The sequence below is a fragment of the Euprymna scolopes genome, chromosome 18 (assembly GCF_053919585.1).
Source record: "Euprymna scolopes isolate OS-2025 chromosome 18, ASM5391958v1, whole genome shotgun sequence".
NCBI classification, from domain to species: domain Eukaryota; kingdom Metazoa; phylum Mollusca; class Cephalopoda; order Sepiida; family Sepiolidae; genus Euprymna; species Euprymna scolopes.
The window spans coordinates 103,638,535-103,661,547 of NC_136499.1; the positions used below are offsets into that span (position 1 = coordinate 103,638,535).

Genomic DNA, 23,013 nt, shown 5'->3' on the forward strand with positions numbered 1-23,013 from the left:
CCATTCGCACTACCACCTTACATTCATGAACCTTTATCCTTGAGTTGCCTTCTGACCTTGATATAGGTGACTCCCAAGTAGAACAAAAAATTATCCGATAAATGTTGTCATTTTCTGTTTTCTAGCGTTTTTTTAATTTTTTTTTTTAAATTTGATTAGCGTTCAGCCTATTCCGGCGATTTACGTCAAGTGCCAGTCGAGCTCAAATGAACATTTACAGAAATCTGTGTTTTATAACAATGGAGATCATTTACTGACCCGTAACAAGTGTACCATTGAAGATAAAAGTATTTCTACTTACACACAAAATCTTTCTGTGTAAATCCATTTCTTATCAATATCATGTAGAAGGTTATTTATTTATTTCTCCCCCGCCGCGAGAAATGTGACACAAGGGTCGAAAAGTGGGATTGAAAAGTCAGTGCTCCAGAAGAGGAACACTCTGACCCTGCAAAAGATGCCTGTGCAGTTCCGTTGGCATTCTCTAGCAGAAGCGCCCCAGGCGATTAGTAATCCCCTTTTCAAAGAGAGAAGGCAAAGCCTGGGAAGGTGGACCTCTTAGAACTTCACAGAACCAGTATTACACCGCAATTAAAGGGAACCGGATCATTTCAGGAATTTTTGTTGGTTTTTGAGGCCCGAGGATAAAAATCCCTAGCCGAGCTTTATCGCGTAGAAGTGACGAATGAATAAAATTACATTTTTATTTATTGTTTTAATAGATAACGTTATCCTCTATGATGTCATTAAAACATTCCTTTACGGCGTCATAAAGTTATCTTCACCCCATCCGTCTCTCTATCTTAATGGATAATGTTTAAATCTTTTAGGGTGGCATACCTTTATGACGTCATCAAGTGTGCACGGTAACAAAAACTAAAGATAACAAACAAGATAATAAATGAACAACCATTTTCCGCAGAGTTTTACACAAATAAACAGATTGAGCCCTCCGCTGAGCTCGAGTAAATTGTTTAACTTAGGAGAAACATAAGTTTGTGGAGCCAGTTAAATATAAAAACAAATGTATACTACTAAAGATAACTTCGATATGGTTCCATTGACTACTGTACACCCTTAAATCCTTATCCTCGAGTGGCCTCTGAGCCTTGATAAGTAGTGACTCATATGTAAAAAAAACCAAAAAAAACAAACAAACAAAAAAAAAACAAACAAAAAGACAATAATCCAAAATTAGTTTTTGATTTGCTGGAGGCAATATTAAATGATCTTACTTTTTCCTTTAGCGAAAATTGAAATCACTGATCAGAAATAAGTAAAAAAAAATGATAGTATACATCAGGGTTAGAACCAGGGAATCCCTTGATCTGCACTTGAATGCTCTATCACTAAATTTTATCCCCAGATAGCAATCAAAGTCATATACGAAAGAAAATAGGCACACTTATTGTGTCTTTAAAACAAGAAACGATTTGCTAGCGGCGATATCAAATGATCTTACTCTATTGCATTGTTATAAATAAAAATCACTGATCAGAAAAAAATCTAGAAGGGGAGACCCAGGTTTGAACTGGAGACATCTCGATCTGCAGTCAAATTCTCTACTACTGTGATATTTCCTCAGATGACCATCATCGTCCAATACATCAGAAGATAGGCATAAATATTCTGTCTTAAAAACAAGAAAACATTTGCTGGCAGCGAGTTTAAATGATCTTCCATTTTTGTTGTAAATTGAAATCACTGATCAGATACTGAAGTATTCCTGGGTTAGAAAAACAAAATTAAAGAAGGGGAAAAAAAAAAAAAGAATCTGCCTTTGCAAGCCAACAACCGCCAGATTTGAGATCACCACTGATACCAACCTTCGTCTGTCTGCCTCTCACCAACCTAACCTGTCAACTTCTTTTATACATGTCTCCCGCGTGATTTCATGTTATTTCGCGTGACTTCCACCAGAGCACACCTTTTAAAACTATGGGTGCCATCTTGATTTCTTTCTCTCTTTCGCCCAACCTCGCCTGACACACACGCGGTAGGACCTCTGTTCGTTTGATCTCGTTTTCCCCTTCTTTTTCTCCTTTCCTTCTGCTAACTTTAAACAACAGATACAATCAAAAAAAGTAATAGAGGACACCGGGTTTGAATCGGGGGACCTCTCGCACTGCAGTCGAATTCTCTACCACTGGGCTACACCCATAGATGGGAATCGTTGTCCTATACAACAAAAATATGTACAATTATTCTCTCTTTAAAACAAGAAAAGATTTGCTGGCGGCCATATTAAATGCTTTTATATTTTTTTTTGTTGTGAATTAAAATCACTGATCAGAAATAATAAAAAACAACTGTTTGAACCGGGGAGGTCTTTATCTGAAATCCAATGCTCTACCATACGCTAGAACCCCAGATTAAAATCATTCTCCTATACAACAGAAAATAAGCACAATTATTCTCTCTTAAAAACCAGAAAAGATTTGCTTGCAGCGATAATTAAATGATCTTAATTTTTAATTTTGTTGAAAATTGAAATCACTTATTACTATATATTAATGTATATCTATTTCTATATTTATTACTTGTATATATTAATGTTTTTACTTATTACTTGTATATATTAATGTTTTTACTTATTACTTGTATATATTATTTATAATTACTGGTTCCCATATCGTATTGAATTCTATACTAGGTCTACTTAGCAGTTGATTATTCCCCAGCATATGTTCTGCTTCTTTTAGTTGTCTTACTCTCCACCGTTCCTCTCTGTCTATAATTTTTACTTCGTCCCATAATGGTAGATGGTTTCCCTTTTCTTTCCAGTTATGGTCAACTATACCTGACTTTTCAGTCTCTCGACGTACTACAGCTTTTGGTGTTCTTCAAACCGTACTTTTAATGGACGACATGTTTCACCTTTGTATAATTTTCCACATTTACATGGGATTTCATATACACAGTTCTTAGTCATGATTTTTTCTGTAGGGGGCTTGACTCTCACAAGCTGTTTCCAGAGAGAGAGAGTTGAATCACTTCTGAATACTATTCTGATGTCATATGAATTATATATTCGTTGAAGGTTTTCAGACAAACCCTTCATATATGGTATACAAACTATGGTGAGTTTCTGAGTGGTGTCCTTTTGTGTTTGGTCCAGATGTCTTGGAGCTGATGTCATGCTCTCTGGATAGTTGTTTCAGTGGAGGGTTTCTCTTAAACTCTCCGTCTCCTCTTGACATGCACTGATGTTACTACATATTGCTTTTGCTCGGTGTTGTAGGCAACGGACGATTCCTTTCTTTACATTATATGGATGGTGGGAGTTGTAGTTTAGATACTGTCCAGTGAAAGTTGACTTTCAGTATACAGATGACATAAACCCTGACCTGTGCGAGTTATCAGCACATCTAGGAACGATAATTTATTGTTATTTTCTTTTTCTATCATGAACTGTATAGTTGGACGGATCGAGATCACATGGTCTAGTAACGTTTGAACATCTTCCTGATGGGGCCAGAGTATGAATGTGTCATCTACATATCATACACACATTGTTGGCTTTAGTGGTGGTTATCCTAATGCCATTTTCTAAAAGTCTTCCATGTTTGCATTGGCTAGTACCAGGGACAATGCTGATCCTATCACCAGAACTTCTTCCTGCCAATATATATCAAATCCCATCGTGAAGTATGTAGTTTCTACTGAAAGAAGCAGCACATATACTGGGGAATAACCAACTGCTAGGTAGACCCTGTACAGAATTCAATATGATATGGGAACCAGTAATTTTAAACAATAGATAATATATACAAGTAATAAGTAAAAATAATAAATAACGAAATAGATATTAATATATAGTAATAATTAGTAATAAATAGAAATATTTACAACTAGAAAAAAAAAGGTTTAAGGCTCCTAAAATTCGTTCTAGAATTGTCTGCACGGACCTGTGACGCAGTGGTTAGGGTACTGGGAAAAATCAATTGTAAAAATGATATTCTCCTGGAGGTTGAAGGTTCAATCCACAGTGTGGGCGACTGAAAAATACATTTGCGAATTACTTGGGACCTCTATCCAGTCATGGCTGATGGAACAAGAGCACAGTACCCACGTAAAGTAAATAAAGAAGAAGATCGGAGGTTACATCAACCGAAACGTTGTGAAAATTTAATCCAAGATGAGAACAGTAGTCCGATAGATAATGATACAAAGAACCAATCCTTATCTCAAAAACAAGAAAAGATATTAAACGATCTTACTTTTTTCTTTGTTGTAACTTGAAATCACTGATCAGAAAGAATAAAATACTACCATTAAGGGACACCCGGGTTTGGACAGGGGACCTACCGGTCTGCAGTCGAATACACTATCACTGAGCTATATCCCCAGATGACAATCGTAGTACGATACAACAAAAAAATATGCACAATTTTTCTGTCTTTAAAACTAGAAATGACTTGCTGGCAGCGATATTCAATGATCTTACTTTTTCCTTCATTGTAACTTTAAATCACTGATCAGAAAAAAAATTAAAAACTACACGAACGGGACAGCTGAGCTTGAACCGGGAACCTCTCAATCTGCAGTCGAATGCTCTGCCACTGAACTACTTTCCCAGATGACAACCATACATAAAATGCGCACAATTATTTTGTCTTTAAACCAAGAAAAGATTTTCTGGCAGCGATATTAAACAATCTTACCTTTTCCTTTGTTGTCACTTGAAATCACAGATCAGAAATAATTAGGGCACACTCGGGTTCGAACCAGGGACCTCTCGATCTGCAGTTGAATACTCTACCCCTCAGCTACATCCTCTGGTGACAATCGGGGTTTGATACAACAAAAAATATGCATAATTTTTCTGTCTTTAAAACAAGAAACGATTTGCTGGCAGCGATATTAAACCATCTAACCTTTTCCTTTGTCGTCACTTAAAAACACTGATCAGAAGGAATAAAATACTATGTGTAGGGGACACCTGGGTTTTTCTTTTTTTCCCTGGAAGGTTATAGTCCCTAGATTGTACTTATCTATGTATGGTTCATAACTAACAACGCAGAGTCACACAAAAAGCTCGAAATAGGGGTTTTTGGGCCGTTTCGTAAACTTGTTGAAAAAGTTATCTGTCCATGTAAACTGAATTTAGCACTGTCTGTATACAGTCACGGTTACATCTTTTGGCATGTGGACAGGACTTATGACACAACGGATAATGTGCCTGACTATGGATCAGAAGATTCCAGGTTCAAATCTTGGCAAGTTCACAATAATTTTAACCATCATTTTATCCAACGTTTACTCATTATCCTTACCCTTAGTTAAGGTATTTTTTTTTTTTTTTAGTGATTTTGTTTTGTGCATACGGGAATTTCCCATACTCTGAGTTCACAGGGTAAGCGTTGATGGTAAGATGACGTTGAGTGTACTTGATGTTGAGTGTACTCGATTTTGTGTTTGACACGGCGTTGTGTGTGCCGACATGGCACAGCCGCTAATTTTTAATATATATGTTATTATCTGTTTCTATTCTTGTATACTAGCTATATCTTCTATATTAATAAAATGGAAACGGTTTTCCCCCATAACTTTCGACACCATAGGAAAACAATGAGGCCATTCCTATGCAAATTTTTTACACACAATTTAAAGCTAATATTACAGCATGTTTTCACACAAGAATATGCCCATTTTGTCGCCGTTTAATAAATGTTAAAACTTAACCTCCCTTACTCACTCTCTCAAATACATAATCCCACATTGGTAGTAGCAACTATTTTACTCTTTTTAAATTTAGTCGTCCCACGGAAGTCAAAATCATTAGATCTTTTTTCATAATTATACATGGCCTACATGCCACCTAAAACATTATTTGTCGTCTTACATTCACTTACTTATTACATATTATTGTTAGACAAAAAAAAAATGAAATAACAAACAATCCCCTTTCATCCTTAGTTTAACAGAATGATGGAATAGCCACTAATCAGCAGTTCTACTTACATAGTAACAGTCACAATCCTGATTAACAGTTCATATTTTCCAACACATTAAAAAACATTCTCAGCATTTTTTGTTTTTTTAACTGGAAGTCACCACTTATCAAGGCCTGAAAGCCACTCGAGGATAAGGGTTAATGAATGTAAGGTGGTAGTGTAGTAATCGTGAATAGTGTAAATTGGATAGAATTTGATTATTTATCGGGACCGCTCACACAACAGCTTGTTTACACTGGATTTGAAGGCTACCATGTTGTAATTAACTGGGAAGCAGGCCAGTGGAACTGTGTTTCACAGATGGGTAGTTCTGGGAAAGAAGCCTTGTTCATGGAATCTGCGTTTAGATTTCGGCACAGATAGGAAATCGTATATAGTGGTTGTAGCTAGTTGAGTCATTTTGTGAAAGTTTGGTAAAAGGGCAGAGCCATAGATTGGACTTCAGTCAAGCACTTGCCATGAAAATAATGATAGAGCAAAGAGAAGCTTGCAATGTCTCTTCCGTGGGAAAGAGAAAAGGGCATCATCTACTAGGTTTCAAAGCCAGTTTTGAACACTATCAAGGCTTAAAAAGGCACACCACGCAGCTCCTGCCCAGCTGTAACACCAGCATTCCATTTTAAGGCATATAGAAGTTTGCATCGGCAATGAGGTACATACTGGAGTGGTAGAGTGATCCAACCATTTTTCCAATGATCTTGGTATATGATTTGATATACGTGTTCCATTTCAGATCAGGAGTAAAGTTCAGTCCTAGAAGCTTGTCAAGACATAGAGCTTCCTCAAGACAAGAGCCATTCATTTCAATTGGGATGTGGTGGTGGGGGGGGGGGTAGAGAGTTTGTGATGAAAGAAGAGAAACTTTATTTCCGATGCATTAAAATTAACCAACCACCTTTTTCCCCATTCTCCCACATTCTCAAAATCAGAACAGAGAGAATCAGAAAGATCTTCATCATTGCTGGTCTTTGAAGTGTTGCCATAGATTGTCATGTTGTCTGCATAACTGTTGTTTTTGATTACACTTAACCAAACAAAACTTTTCATGTCTTCTTTAACTTTTAATTCAATCAATTATTCATTTTTTTTTTTTTTTTTTTACACAGGACTAACCACTTTTCAAGGCCTGGAGGCCACTCGAGGATAAGGGTTAATGAGTATACATTAGCCAATGTGATTATAGCGTAGTAAACATAAGTAGTGTAGATTTTTTAAATTGGATTACTTAGGGGGACGATTCATCAAGAACTTGTTTACATTGGACTTGAAGACAATCAGATTGTAGTCAACTGGAAAGCAGGCAATCGGAAGAGAGTTCCACAAGCGTGCAGTTCTAAGAAAGAAGCGTTGTTCATGGAATCTACATTTAGGTCCAGGCCCAGACAAGGAGTGTGGGAAATTATTGATAGTGGTTTTGGCCAGACGAGTTTTTGAATTACTCATCAGAAAAAGCAGATGCACATTTGATCGGGCAACATAGTTCGAAAACATATGATTTCCCACTTTCACTTTGCATCATTCATAACTATGGAAGCACAGAATGACAGAAACTTACGTTTTTTTCTCTTTACATTTGATTTATTACATTGAATGTTAAAACAATTCTGTATCACTTCTTGGCATTTGTATACAAACAAACACTTGCTATTGTGTCTAATACTATTGACCCAGAAAACACCAATTCTTCCCTGTGTCAGAAACATTTCTCATAAAATATGAGGACTGAAGAGCATAATAAGCGAAAGTTATGCAGCTGCCGAAAGTAAACCCAAGATCTACTTTCTAATCTCTTTAAATAGTATTATTATAACAAAAACCATTGCATGAAAGAAAAAAAACTTTTTTTCTTTTTTTTTTTTATAATAAGGAAAGGATTTATTCAATTACCTATACCGTTTAGTGTAGGTGGGAAAAAGTTGGACAGCGTCCAAGTGAAGAAAATTAAGAGTTAGAAAGTTCTTTCGGCTTCTGAAAGTCTCTCAGTAGTTATCTTCTGGGGAAGATAATCGATGCTTGAGCATCCAGCGGACAGAGACAGAAAACATAAAGAGAACATCTTTCCTCATTGCTTGCAGGGTTCGCTCTGTTAATCGATCCCGATTTTCAAAGGGGCTGGAGTAGCTCTTCGAGGGACAGATGAAATCAATGCATTCTGCAAGCTGATTGGTCAATGTGTGGTCAAATGACCTCACAGAGATATTTCTTTGTGAGAAAAAATAAGTCTTTATTTATGTCTGCTATAATCCTTTAAAGATGCACAGAGAGGAAGAATGGATGAAAAGTTCACATATTTTCTTTTCTAAAAAATAAAAGATTTTATTGAGAGATAGCCTGGGTGCCCGGCGTTGTCTGGGTGTTTGGAGGTGTCTGTTAAGAAAAAAAAAAATAGAAAGTGGTAGTAGGTAGACAGGCTTGAACCCATACCACGACGGAGGAACCCCCCCCCCCCAAATAAACGTAATATCTTTGCTGTTGCGCCCATCGCCAAACCAGAAGTGACATAGGTATAAATTAAAGCTAGACAATCGAAAAGAGGGGATGACTTTCATAAATATTGGCAAAAAAAAAGCAACCCTCGCTGTAGAAAAGTGCCCAGTTGAGGGTGAAATAATTAATGTTTTTGGACAATTTTTTGATATTTGTCATCCGAAGGGTCGAGCTTCAAAATGATACCAATCTCGTGCAAGTCCATCGCTTCTGTCGAAAGTTTTAGGCAGACATGCAAACATACATACATTTAAACAGATTTTTGCCCTTTATATTATAGATGAAAATGTGATACTATGAACGCCCCCTCCCCATTCATAAAAGAAAAAAAGGAAACTTGTGTTAGAAATTAAAAAAAGCGACACCCACCTGCGAGTCAAAAAAGGAATGATACAGTATCATATATACCAAGGAGTATAAGTGAGTCAATCCAAAGTGCTCAATGTCCTGCATATAACAGACATGTTTAAAAGCCACGTCGCCAAGGAAGAACAATGTGACTGTATCGTTATACTGCTTTATACAAAAAAATTTACTTGACTTTACTCAGGATAGAAAGTGATAGAGAGTCATGGAAGTGCTCAGTATTCTAAGAATAGCAGATATGTTCAAACGCAACTTCATTTCTTCTCTTTGTTTTATATAGTCGTTGGCAACACTGGGGTAGCCCTGCTAGGGGGAATGGTTCATTAATAGAGCAGAAATATAGGAAGTAGGATTAGTAAAAAAGAAGATGGGGGGGGGTGCTGAAAATCTTTATGAACTTTTGAGGCAGGAAGATGCCTTACGGTCAGTGGTCGGTTTCCAAATAATCAGTCCCTCCTGTCTGATGGGGCAATTGCAGAAGTAGTCAGTTTCTATCTTAGACAAAAGATCAAACGTAGAGGTCAGTATATTTAAAGTTAGTTTTGGACAGTTTTCAGTTTGGGACAGTTGACAACAGGTTGGAGCTCAGAACAGATCAGGAGGATTTTACCCACCAACAGTGATGGTCTAGATTTAACTAAGATGTTGTGAGTCGTTTTCCACACATACATACACACACCCAAACTACAATGTATATCTGGAGGGTATTGAAAGAAAAAAAAAAAAATTGAGAAAAATGTAAGAAGATCGTTTTTCCGATAAATAAAAATTGGAATTAAATACTTGTAATATTTCCTTTTAATTGACAGATTTTTAGCAATTGCATGATTTTAAAATTCTTATGCATTTTATTGCATAAAAAAATGCCTTTTCTTTCCAGATAAAAAAAAAATATTTCTTTAATTTCTTATAAATAACACTTCTTAATTTATTGAATAAAAAATGTTTACAATCAAAAGTAAAACTATTTACTTATAATGCGGTTTTACTAAAAATTATGTATGATCAATGTATGACTAATTGTTGCTGTTGCTTATTAAAAGCAACTTTGACACAAGCAATCAACTGGGTCCGTAAAATATCATAAAACAATATTGCAGATGTTGTTTTTGTTTTTGCGATATCTTTTGAATGAATTCAATTATTTACAAAAGTGCATTTTACCCAAATGCGAGTTGGAAATAATTTTCCCTTTAATTTGGTACCCTCATATAGGGTTGGTTGGTTGTTTTTGTTTTACGGCATATCAACCTTTTTCAGGTTATTTAATGCCGAATCTAGTTATTTTGAGGAACGATTTTTAATGGAGTATATTTTTTTTAAAGTCAGATTCTATTTAACCCATAGTTGGGACCCTAACAGGTACTACCACTCCGGGTCAGAGTGGACCTGGGAGCAATGGTAATTAAAGGGTGGCTCCACACTCCCCAAAGCCCGCAAGGTGGGGGCCTCACCATCGGATATAGTTTTAGGTCATATCTAGGACCCTCATATAGGGAGCGCCATATATATTGTTTTTAAAATATAATGTTCAGCCACTCTGATGAGTCGTAGACGACGAAACATGTTTCAGTAGATAATTATATATTTTAAAAACAATATAAAACAATCTTGTAATAATAAAAAAGGAAAATTTACTCAGATGCTTTGAGGTTATTTTCTGGCAAATATCTTTTTCAAGTCCGTATCTAAAAAGATATTTACTAAAAGAAAACTCCCGATTTTTATTGAATATTCTCTCTAACACGAGTGATCTACTGAGTTTGTCAGCACAAAAATATTGTGTTACTAAAATAAACAATAAAACGACTTTACTCACAGTCGTGATTATTTTTGTCAAATCCTTAAAGACTGAGACTTTTTTCAATCCAGTGTGCCACTTTTTTATTTTTTTAATCTTTGCAAAAAAAAAAATAAAAAAAAATAAGCGAGTTTATTTCTTTATTATTGAAATAAAAAACAAAACGAATTTAGTCACAACTTTCAGCCAAGAATTTTTTTTTTTTTTTTTTGCAAAATAAATTTTACAAGAAACCTTTTTCTTTAAAATTTGAATTTTGTAACACAATAACAATATAACACTAAAAAATCTTTGTAAAAATAAGAAATCCTTAAAGACTGAGGCAATGTTCCTAATCCAGTGTGCGTCTTGAGGGAACTAGTTTTCCCCACATTTAAAACATTAGTGTCTAACTGCCTTCGTGGGAAGCCAAGTAAATAACTATTATTTTTTAAAAATTATTTTCTGTTTTTGTTTTTTTAATAATATTGCATAAAATTCTGTTTTATTGCAACTCTGGTTCATTTCTGGAAAAAAAAAAAAAAAAAAAAAAAAGCAAAGAAAACACATTTTTAAAAAGTTTTCTCAAACATTTTTAGAAAGTTATAATTATTGACTACTGCTTGTTTTTTCTTGTTTGTTTATTTTGTTTTTTAAATTAAACTTGGAACTGTCAAAGTTGTTTTGATAAATTAAGCCCTTAACGACTGAGAGAATTATTTTTTTCCAATACAGTGCACCAAATAATTGTCTCAATCTTTTAGGATTTAATTAGACATACATAAAATTGTGTTTAATTTTAGTCGTGCATAATTAGTAAAATCCAGGAACAATTAATATAACAAATAAACTTGTTTATTTTTTTTACAAAGATTTTTAATGAAAAAAACGAAAAAATAAAAAATATGGCACACAAAATTGGAAAAAAGAATTGTTTCAGCCTTTAAGGATTTCATTATATAAATACTTATGTATCTATTTACTTCCTGCCTTAAGAAAAATTTATTTTTTGTAAATACATTTCATATGAATCCAAGATAATTTATTTTATTGCTTACTTTAATGTTACAACAGATTTTTATGATATTTTGTACTGAAAAACCTAATAGTTCGTTTGTGTTGAAGTTGCTTTATTAGCAAAACCAGTAGCAGGAGCAAATAGTCATACATTTTAAGTAAAACTCCTTATGTACGACTAAACTTCGGCATGACTGAATGCCCGATTGGCTCCTACTGATTCAAGCAACTTTACGTTGTTTCTATATGAGTCGTACATTAACCGGGCCTAATTTACAGTTTTAGTAAAACCTCTTATAATGTAATTGTTATTTCTAATTAAGGGGAGATAACAATTGGTATTTCTAGTTAAGGGGAGATAATTTTCCGATATTTTCTGACATACCTAAGTCAGAAATTATTGTGAGGACAGATGATAGGTTGGCATTAGTGTTGGAACGATTAATCAGAATCGGAATAATCAGAGCTTTTTTGGGGTATCGGAATCAGAAAAATTTGAGCCTATTTTCCGATGAGAAAAACCGATTCCTTTAATTATCTACGTTATTTTATTTTGTTTTTATAAAACGTCTTCCATTGTAGTAATAAAATAATATTTATTGATTTAAACTTCCAGTAAAACTAAAATCTACAGATCACACCTTCACAATTGTTTTTACGTTTGAGAAAACACATGCACATTTAAGGTGTGTTTTTACGGTAATCGGGACAAAATAATAATTTTATAGCAAAATATTTAGAGATTTATAAAGAATCGTAATTGTATCGGCATTGGGAATTTCATACAGAATTGGTAATTGTATCGGAATCTGGAAAAATATTGGAGTCGTTTCATCACTAGTTGGCACCAACGTTTGTTTTTTTTTTCAGTGCTGTACGATCTACCCACAATTCCTTTGCGATTGATCAGTTGATTGTGATGAATGTAATGTGCATCTGTGTTTTACGAAGTCTGGAAGCTACATCTTATCAGTAACAATAAGTAATAATTAAATAATTCCAAGAGACGTAAAACAAAAACAAAATCTAATATAAAGTAAATATAAATTATAATTAATATAAAGATAATTTATTTATAAATAATGAAAAATTGATTGAAGACATTTTGTTTTTGTTCATTTAATTTTTTCCTTCATAAAAAAAATCTTAGTATTTTTTTCAAATCTCATTGAACATAAATTTTTGATTGCTGTTGTAATATGGGTTTATATTCAGTGTTCTCGTAACTCTTGCTTCACCCCAATTTTGTTCTTTTGTCCTCACACATTAAATGAGCAATGTTCATGACTAAGGGGGAAGAATTGCTGTTTAGTGTATCAGCTATTGCTTCGAGTTGATAGTATGTGAACATTTTTAATCCTCTCAATTTTTTTTTTTTCATCAATCCATGCATTAACCATTATATTTGAATGTTCTTGAGGCTTTGATGAGAGATGATTTATTAGTAAAAAAATAAAATGTATTTGGTTGTTTTGTTTTACGGCATATCAACACTTTTGGGGTTATTTAATGCCGAATTCGGTCACTTTGGTAAAAGTTTTTGTGCTTCAAATTCTTTATATCTCCAAATAGTTAATCATGGTATTTAGTTTGCTGGCTTTGTTTTATGGTATATCAACCCTTTTTGGGTGATTTAATGCCAAATCTGGTCATTTTTGGTAACCGTTTTTATGCTTCAAGTTCTTTATATCTTCAAATATTTATTCATGGTGTTTGGTTTGGTTTGGTTGTTTTGTAGAAGAAAAATGCCATTTTTGTTTTTTGTCTTTGATTGAGGAAAGCAAAAATGAAAACTAATAACATTGTTCAGTGTTGTTTTTTTTTTGCACCACTTATCAAGGCCCAGAGGCCATTCGAGGATAAGGGTCAACAGGTATACATTAGTTATGGGATTATAGCATAGTAATCATAAGTAGTGGAGATTTTGTAAATTGGATTACTTAGAGGGACGGTTCATCAAGAACTTGTTTACGTTAGACTTGAAGATAATCAAATTGTAGTCAGTTGGAAAGCAGGCAAACGGAAGAGAGTTCCACAGGGTGCAGTTCTAAGAAAGAAACTTTGTTCATGTAATCTACGTTTAGGTTTAGGCACAGATAAAGTGTGTGGGAAATTATTGATAGTGGTTTTGGCTAGACGAATATTTTTTGTGAAAGTTTGGCGAGGAGGGACCATAGATTAAAACTCAGCTGAGCACTTGCCATGAAAATAATGAAACTGGCATCTTTAGATTGACTGATCCTATCAGATCAGACTTTGTTCTGATGAGAACAAGAACAGACGTAGATCACAGTGGTCTCAGTTAACCGGCCGGGAGTTGATGGGTAGGTGGGTGATAGAGATGATGGACACGTGTGGTCCAAAGTCGGCCTTTTAGTATATGTAGATGGTATATCTCCTAAATCTCTCTCTCTCTCTCGTACACATGTATTTGATGTTTCTCTTGTTTAGTTAAATAGACTTTTGAAAACTGAACCACCGTCGATCAACAAGCACGGAACAGGAGCCAACAGAGCAAGCATTGATGGAACCCGAGTTACAACAGAGATGTTCAGGTATGTGATGCTACAAGCCTTCAAAAGTAAGAATATACAATAGTTACACCCCCAAGAGAGGGATTGTACATTCATTATTATCAAAAAAATTATGCCACATTCTTATCGACCAAAGATAATCATGCAACGAAGATAACCTTGCACCTTCCCCTGCCACCACCATTCAACTCATTGAATTCCTCCCATCAGAGGACGCTATGGAAATCACCTCCTGCCAAAGTGGAGGATATCAAAAGGTAACGTCTCTCAAAAAAGACTATCATCTATTGTGAATATGCAAAAAAGTTTCTTCTACATATTAAAACTGGCACAAAGATTAAGGGTTTGGTTTGGTTATTTTGTTTGATGGCATATTAAACCCTTTTCGAGTCATTCAATGCTAAATCCAGTAATTCTGAAAAAAAGCTTTACTGCTTGTTAAGATAGAGTTCAACAGATTGACATTTTTAAATATGCCGTCTTAGGCAAAAACAATATTACACACTTAATTGTCACGTTGAAAGTAGTAATATATCCAAAAATTATGAAAATGAATCGAGTGGAACAATTGCTATTGGGGTTTTAGTAAAGAAAAGTCTATTGCTATGGCCTTAAAAAATGTCCGCTATTAAAGTGTTAAAAAAAGGAGACATATATGTTCCCTGTATTCGCAATCATCAAAGTGTTTACATCTAAAGAAAATGCAATTTCCCCCAATTTTCCATAAAAATTATTTTTAACTGTGATGAGTTTTCGTAATTTTTGAATATATGACTATTTTTGACATGACAAGTAAGTACGGTTGTTTTGCTTAAAAAGACATAAAAAAAAATCGATCTGTCGACTCTTTCTGAACAAACAATAAAGGTTTTATGCTTCAAGTTTTTTATATCTACAAAATATTTATTTATTTATTTAGTTGGATCATCTTGTAGAGGAAAATTGTTGTTTTGTTTTTGGCTTTGCGGAACATGATTGAGTTTTACAAAGGGAAAAGGAAAAAACAATAACAATGTTTGGTGCATTTAAGTCAGAAAGCCAATATCTTCAGACAGCCTGATCTGGTAGCACCAGGCAATGATTAAGAATCGGGAGGAGCAAAACTGGTACAAAGTCAAAATCTTTGTTCAAATGTTCCCCTAAGTATTGTCGTCTTGATCCTCTGTATTTGAATCTTGACTTGATGTGTCACCATCTGAAGACAGATGAGAAGTTGGATCATATATTAAATCTGAAAGAAAAAAGAAAATAACGTTAGATTTTCAAAGCAACCACATTGTCTTGTGTCGTCTTGAATACAAAAAAAAAAAAAAAAAAAATCATTGATATGAATTGATCTGAATAAGCATAACGAAATTCATGTCTTAAAAAAAAAAAAGAAAAAAGTTAAATTTTTTTGCATTAAAATTTATTTCAATATGCTGATGTTAGAAAGGATTTGCTTGTTTTGTTTTATGGCATATCAACCCTTTTTGAATTATTTAATGCTGAATCCAGGTAATTTAATAAATATTTTTATGCTTCAAAGTTCTTTATATCTTTAAATATTTATTCAGGGTTTTTGGTTTAATTGTTTTATGGCATATCAACGTTTTTTGGGTTATTTTATGCTGAATCCAGGCAATTTTGATAAAATTTTTAATGCTTCAAGTCCTTTATATCTTCAAATATTTATTCATGGTTCATTTATTTTTGGTTAGGCCGTTTTGTAGAGGAAAATTGTTGTTTTTTAGTATCACAGAGCATAATTAAGTTTTGCAAAAGGAAAGGAAAAAACAAAACAATGACATCAATGTTTGGTGCAGTTTTTATCAGGATGAGAGAAAGATCTATAATTTCTTGTTGAGAGGCAATCACAGAATTGACAAAAGTTTAATAGAATGTCGGAGAATCCCAAGATCCATGATGAACATAAAACATCATCCTTTTTCATATTCGTGTGATTTGCCTCATTTACATACAAGGTTCGTACAGATTTCCAAAATTCAAGATCTTTTCAAGCTCGTGTGAACTCTGTATGATGAAAGATATTAATCTTATATTAAAATTTTTAAATGAAAGAATAATTTTTTCAAAACAGAATATGGGAGGAAAAACTATCCCTAACCAGCCACACCATTGCCAGTGAGACATGCTACAAAAGTCAATTTGTTTCAGGAGACCCTTACTTTAACTGAACCACAATCCCACCAATTACCCAAAAGAACAAAACATGATCAAGTTTTGCAAAAAGGAAAGGGGGAAAAAATAACTGTTGTGGAGTACAAATCACCTCTATTTGAGAACGAAGTGGAATCAACCAGTCCTATGAATACCACTGGTTTCAGAGACTAAGTGGAGACATTCATACCATGTTTAACAGCATGCTACGAACACGTTCCTCTCATAACACTTTAATGGCACCTGTATTCTTTGTGATAAATACATATTATATTTTATACACTTTACACTACTTGTGGTTTCTTTCATTTGTAACCCATAGCACGGGTCTACAACAACTGGCTGACGAGGACGATTCAAGAACTTCCCGGATCAATCCACAACAATTGCTTACAACAACTGGATGACGAATATTCAGGCAAGGGCTTACTATAAAAAAAAAAAAACCCAGCTTTTTGAAAACAACATTTGACGACCAAAAGGATTCAAGAAAAAAGAACACACGCGGATATTCGAAATAGTTTTTCCCTACACTCAGGGGAAATTCAAAACTTCAAAAGTATTATTTTTCAAGAGTTCGGTGAAGAACGAGAAAAACTTAATGTCAATTTTGGAAAAAAAAACCCCAAAAACAACATTCGAGCGTAAAAATCCACAAACACAGGATAAAGAACACTTTGAAAAGGACAACAATTCTTGCTGAAAAAAGGATTTAACAAAGACGTCATCAAAAAGCCTTATCTTGCTGTTAAAAATGCTACTAAAAGCATAAACTACGAACTCCTTAGACAATTGCATGGAGAATTATTACTACTGAATTAACGAGACCAAGTTTTCAGTAAGTACAAAAAAACCCCAACCTTTTTCCACCTCTATAAATACAAGTACTGTTGAAACAAAACAAACAAACTTTGTTGTTCTAAAAAGCATGTCCCGCTAATATGTCTTATGGTTAAAAGGCATTAGCGTCAAGAAAAGAAAAAACAACTTATGCAAATACAGCAAGTAAATGATAGTATATTTTATTTTATTGACTAAAGCGAATATTCGCACAAATAAAAAAAAAAAATGTTGGATTTTAATCCGATTAAAATAAACTTTTCACCAGTTGACGGGACTGCACATCGAAGAAAAAATGATTTTACTAAGCACGATAAATAAAGTGTTAACAAGAAAAGGACATTCTTTTTCGCACAGAAATTGAAAAGAATAGCCAATATTAAATAAATGCTATAAACTCTCTTTCACATATAAGTAACTAATTCTTTTTAAGGAAAAAAGAGGGAAAAAATGAGTAGGATCAACGAAGAATTTAACCCAGTACCTACACGTTACGAAAATTGAAAAATGACAAACGAAATCTACTGCTTTCTGTATAAATTCAAGCACTGAATTATTTTCACAGGAAAATTGCCATACGAGGAAATAAATACATGAAAGAAATATTCGTAAAATAACCAGGTACGAATTTTGTAAAGGTTTTTTTCTATAGAGTTGGTACTATAGGAAAAGTAAATCAACGAATTGTGTTGTTTCTAAAAAAAACTCATTTTGTCCTAAGTAATTCTAAACCTTTCTAAAAAACAACAACAACAAACAAAACGGACGATTTTGCAAAACAGATTTTGGAAATGGTGAAATTCCAACAAAGTAAACAATTAGAACTTAAAAAAAGGTTCCGAGAAGAGAAATTGGCAACACAGAAACAAAACGACGAAATGCAACTGACAATAAAAACAGAATTACTTTCAGGAAAAACAGGAAAGAGAAAAGAAAGAAATGAACATACAAATATTGGAATTGAAAAAAATATATTTATAGCAACAAAACCAGTCAGATAAAAAAAATGGATTTGATAATGCAAGTTTTAGTGAATAAGGACAGCAGAGAAGAAACTAGCACGGTTTTTTCCCAAAATGCGATCTGGTCAGCTATTGATACATTTCACTATGCTCTTGAGGAAGACCTAATGTTTGAGGCATATTTCAGAAGATTTGAAGACCTTTTTAAGATTGATTGCAGTGCATGGACAGATCAAAAGAAGGTTTGTTTATTGCTACAGAAGTTGGGTACATCTGAACATAACAAATTCGTGGATTATATTTTACCAAGAAAAACCAACAAATTGTCATTTGACGAGGCAGTCAAACTGTTAATGGAGTTATACTGTCCAAAAAGAAGCCTTTTTCCTAAAAGACGGAAATGCATGAATCTTACACGTAAGGAGAGTCAGGACTATATGACTTTTGCATCTATAACACTGTGATGATTTCAAATTGTCGTCATTAATGGCAGACAATTTCAAATGTTTAATAATCACACAAGGTTTGATAGCCACAAAAATAAATATTTATTAAAAAAAATAAATAAATTACGCGTTGTATTAAACTTACAATTTCAAATGTTTAATAATCACACAAGGTTTGATAGCCACAAAAATAAATATTTATTAAAAAAAAAATAAATAAATTATGCGTTGTATTAAACTTACAAATTCCAATAAGCATAAAACAATAAAATGTATAAACCTTTTGGATCGTAGCAAACATTTTTCAAGTATAGTCCGTGAGGTGGGCTCGGTTTAATTTTGTTATTTGTAGAGTTCAAGTCTGGATCAAGCAGCATCTGTTTCACATCATCCAACGTGAAATAGTCGAGAGATACTTGGATCATCGTTCCAATCATTCGACGGATCTTAAAAATGACCAAAAAGAAAAAAATTTAAAAAATAACAAGAAATCTCCTTTGATAGAATTGAAATTTTCAAGTTCACTTCAATAAGTCAGACATGTCAAACATGTGATCCTCAGGCTACATACAGCTCATTGCAAACTTCTGAACAGGAGCTGATAGAAAGACCTTATCCTACCTTGACAGAGTTCAAAATAGACTTCGTAGCCTAGTAGGAGATGCCCTTTTCTCTTCCCTGCAACCTCTTTCTCACAAAAGAGACGTTGGGAGCATGTTTCTGCTTTATCGTTATTTTCATGGAAAATGCTCGTCTGAGTTCCAATCTATGGTCTCCCCCTCGCTAAACTTTCATGAGAAACGCTTGTTTAGCTGAAAACACTTAATAATTTCCCTCACTCTTTATCTGTGCCTAAACCTAAACGTAGATTCCATAAACAAAGTTTCTTTCTTAGAACTGCACACCTGTGGAACTGTCTTCTGTTTGCCTGCTTTCCAGCTGACTACAATATGGGCGTCTCCAAGTCCAACGTAAATAAGTTCTTAATGAAGTAATCCAATTTACCAAATTTCCGCTACTAACGATTACTACGATATTGTCCCCTTGACTTCTGTACACTCTTTAACCTTTATCCTTGAGTGGCCTCTGGGCCTTGATAAGTGGTGACTGCTATGTAAAAAAAAAATTTTGAAAATGTAAGGGAAGGGAAAGGGAAAAAATATCAAAATTTGATGGCTGTCGAAAAAGTAATAAGAATTTCTTATCTATCCTCGCTTTAGGAAAGTTTTTTTTTTTTTTACGCTGAATCCATTGATTGAAGGTTGGGAACAGCAGATACATAATTTCTTTGATTTATCATTATTTTTATTTTCAAAGAAATGACATTATGAAAACTCTTTTTTAAAAATTATTTTTTTGTACAAAGCAATTACCACTTATCAAGACCCGGGGGGGGGGGTTACTCGAGGATAAGGGTTAATGAGTGCACAGTAATCAATGGGAAAATGTTGTACTAATTGTTAGTAGTGGAAATTTGGTAAATTGGATTACGTAAGCCGATGGCTCATCAATAATTTGTTTACGTTGGACTTGAAGACGACCATATTGTAGTCAGTTGGAAAGCAGGAAAACATGGCCAACGCGCATAGAGAATAAGTTCATTTTCTTCACACGTATGTTGCTAAAAATGATGGAAGAGAACATCAAATATTCTTAAGAAATTCTTTAAACAAAAAAAAATATAATTTGCCACGGAAATGTAAGTACTAATTTTTCTTTATTACCTGTCGATACAAAAATGAGTGGCTGGTGATATGGATTTCCCAAAATTCTAATCCCGGGTTATTGTATCGCAATGCTGGACTTCCTAATTTCACCTCAATTGATACACTCCTCATCGGATCTTTATTCTCTTCACGTAAATGTTTGATGGTAGTGAAAGATGTGTAATCATGCGTTCCGGTCATCAACTCCGCACAGGCCATCAATTTTTCGATATTTACGGGTTTGCTGTGAGAAAAAAAACATGAGAGAAAAAAAAAAAGAAAATGAAACAAGAAAAAGAGAAAACGAAAAAAATGAGAAAAACAAGAAAAACGAGAAAACATGAGAAAAAAAAAGAAAAAAAAAGAAAATAAGGAAAAAAGAAAAATAGAAATTAATAAAAAAGGAGAAAAGAAAAAAAAAATGGAAAAACTAAAGAAAAGACAATAAAAATGAAAAACAAATAAAAAAAATAGAAATATAAAAAATCAAGAGAAAAAAAATCAAGGAAAAAAATGGAAGAAAAATGAGAAAAAAATCATATAAAAACAAAATGGACAAAAGAAAATGAGAAAAAATAAAATAAAAGAAAAAAATAAAAAACTAGATAAAACATAGTAACAATAAAAGGAAAAATAAAAGAAAACAGAAGATAAATAAACAACAGAAAAGTAAAAATTCAAAAGAAAGAAGAGTAAAATAGCAATTAAAAAAAAAAATTGCAAGGTAACTAAAAACCAAAAGAAAAAAGAAAATAAGGGTGAAAAGTCTATATGATGCATGTACCTGTGACAGAAATAAAATAGCATCCACCACAAATCACAAAAATTTATCAGGTAGTTTTATGTTTATGAAGAAAGTAATTTTCAAGAGACTAATGGGAATTCGTAGGCATTATGATGATATATCAGGATATTTCTAAATTACAGTAGAACCTCTAAATACAAAATTTATTGGTCTTGAAATTTTCATATCCATCTGGGCAGGAGCTGCTAGAAAGGACTTATCCTGCCTTGAGAGAGTTCAAAATAGACTTCATAGCCTCGTAGCGGATGTCCTTTTCTCTTCCCTGCAACCTCTTTCTCACAGAAAAAATGTAGCGAGTTTGTCTGTTTTATCGTTATTTTCATGGCAAGTGCTTGGCTGAGCTCCAATCTATGGTCCCCCCTTGCCAAACTTTCACAAGAAACACCCGTCTAGCAGAAATCACAATCAATAATTCCCCCCCCCTCTTTATCTGTACCTAAACCTAAACGTAGATTCCATGAGCAAAGCTTCTTTATTAGAACTACACGCTTATGGAATTGTCTTCCGTTTTCCTGCTTTCCAGCTGATTACAATATGGTTGTCTTCAAGTCTAACGTAAACAAGTTTTTGATGAGCAAGTTAACAAATTTACCAAATTTTCATTACTAACAATTATTATATTGTCCAATATAATACTTTCTACTGTACTCTCTTTAACCCTTATCCTCGAGTGGCCTTAAGGCCTTGATAAGTGGTGATGCCCATGTAAAAAAATAAATAAATAAATAAATGAATAAAATATCCTGAAAGGCATTTTACATATAAATCATCTAATCTTTCCAAGCCCTACAAAAAACACTCGTTAATTTTATAAGGGTAAAAGCAAAATGCAATAAGAGCCAAATTGTTAATACCTTCACTTACTATTTATTTTTTATTTTTTTACTTTCCTTTGACATCCAAATAAAATTCTATTTAATATAAAACGATTGAGAGATATGATTTTTTTAAATCGTTATTTTAATCATTACTTGTAAGGTCACAATCAAATCTATAGGCACGCAGGTGTGCAGAAGAAAAAGGATTCATAGTGAAACTGATTATTTACTTTTTTACAGCTAATTTGCAATTTCTAAGAAAAATAACAAACTCGCCTGCCACTAACAATAATTTCAGAGAATGTACAATAAAAATCAAAGCAGAAAATCCTTCTTCAGTCTATGTTCTTTAAATGTGTTCAAAATTGTAATGTGTACATTAATGTAAAAATTTTTTAAATCATTGGGGGGGCGGGGGAAGCAGAAAAAATAAATTTGGTTATAGTCAGCTAACATATGACTGAATAAAAATGATTATCAAATGATAACAATGAAAAATAAAACCCCCAAAAACGTAATAAAAAAAGAGTACAGGCACAAGGGAGATATAGGCATGAGAGAAAAAAAAAAGCAAAAGTACTGATTTGCCTTGTAACAGCTTCCGGTAGCAGACACACCGGAAGTTAGGAAGTATGTTAGCTGACTATTACCATAAATTCAAGTCCAAGAAAAAATGTCTTCCAGATAAAAAGTTTTTAACCATTTTCTGGAAAAAATGCTTTCCAGATAAAAAGTTTTTAGCCATTTTCTAAAAAAAATGTTTTCCAGATAAAAAGTTTTTAGCCATTTTCTGGAAATATTTGTGTTCAACACAAATATTTCAAGAAAATGGCTAAAAACTTTTAACTCGAATAAACCCCCAATTTAAAAGTTTGTTTCCAATTATGAAGTGCCTGAAAAATAGTCTTTGTCACTTTTATCTTTCGTATACTTAAATTATTTTTATATGCAGGGACAAAAAAAATTTTTGCATCAAGTTTCGTAAGCTGAAAATTTTCTAAGCAGAACCTCGTGTCTAGAGGTCCTACTCTATTTCTGAAGAAATATTTTAAAGGGAGAGTTAACCAGTGATGAATTTTAAAATAGTGTTGCGAGATCACCAACTGTAGTTTAACAAGAAAATTAGATTTGATTT

At 33.4% G+C, this 23,013-nt stretch overlaps 1 protein-coding gene across 1 annotated transcript in view; it reads right to left on the minus strand.

Annotated features, from left to right (window-relative positions):
* Nucleotides 1-7,031: 7,031 nt before the first annotated feature.
* The window catches only part of LOC145297725 (tRNA pseudouridine synthase A-like), a 56,016-nt gene continuing 40,034 nt past the window's right edge, over nucleotides 7,032-23,013 (minus strand). The window contains exons 7-9 of the mRNA XM_080143941.1: nucleotides 20,274-20,499; nucleotides 18,830-18,995; nucleotides 7,032-15,372 (exon numbers count right to left, since the gene is read on the minus strand). Coding sequence (XP_080000067.1) covers nucleotides 15,281-15,372; nucleotides 18,830-18,995; nucleotides 20,274-20,499 — 484 coding nt within the window. The 3' untranslated portion in view covers nucleotides 7,032-15,280. The remainder of the gene's footprint in view (nucleotides 15,373-18,829; nucleotides 18,996-20,273; nucleotides 20,500-23,013) is intronic.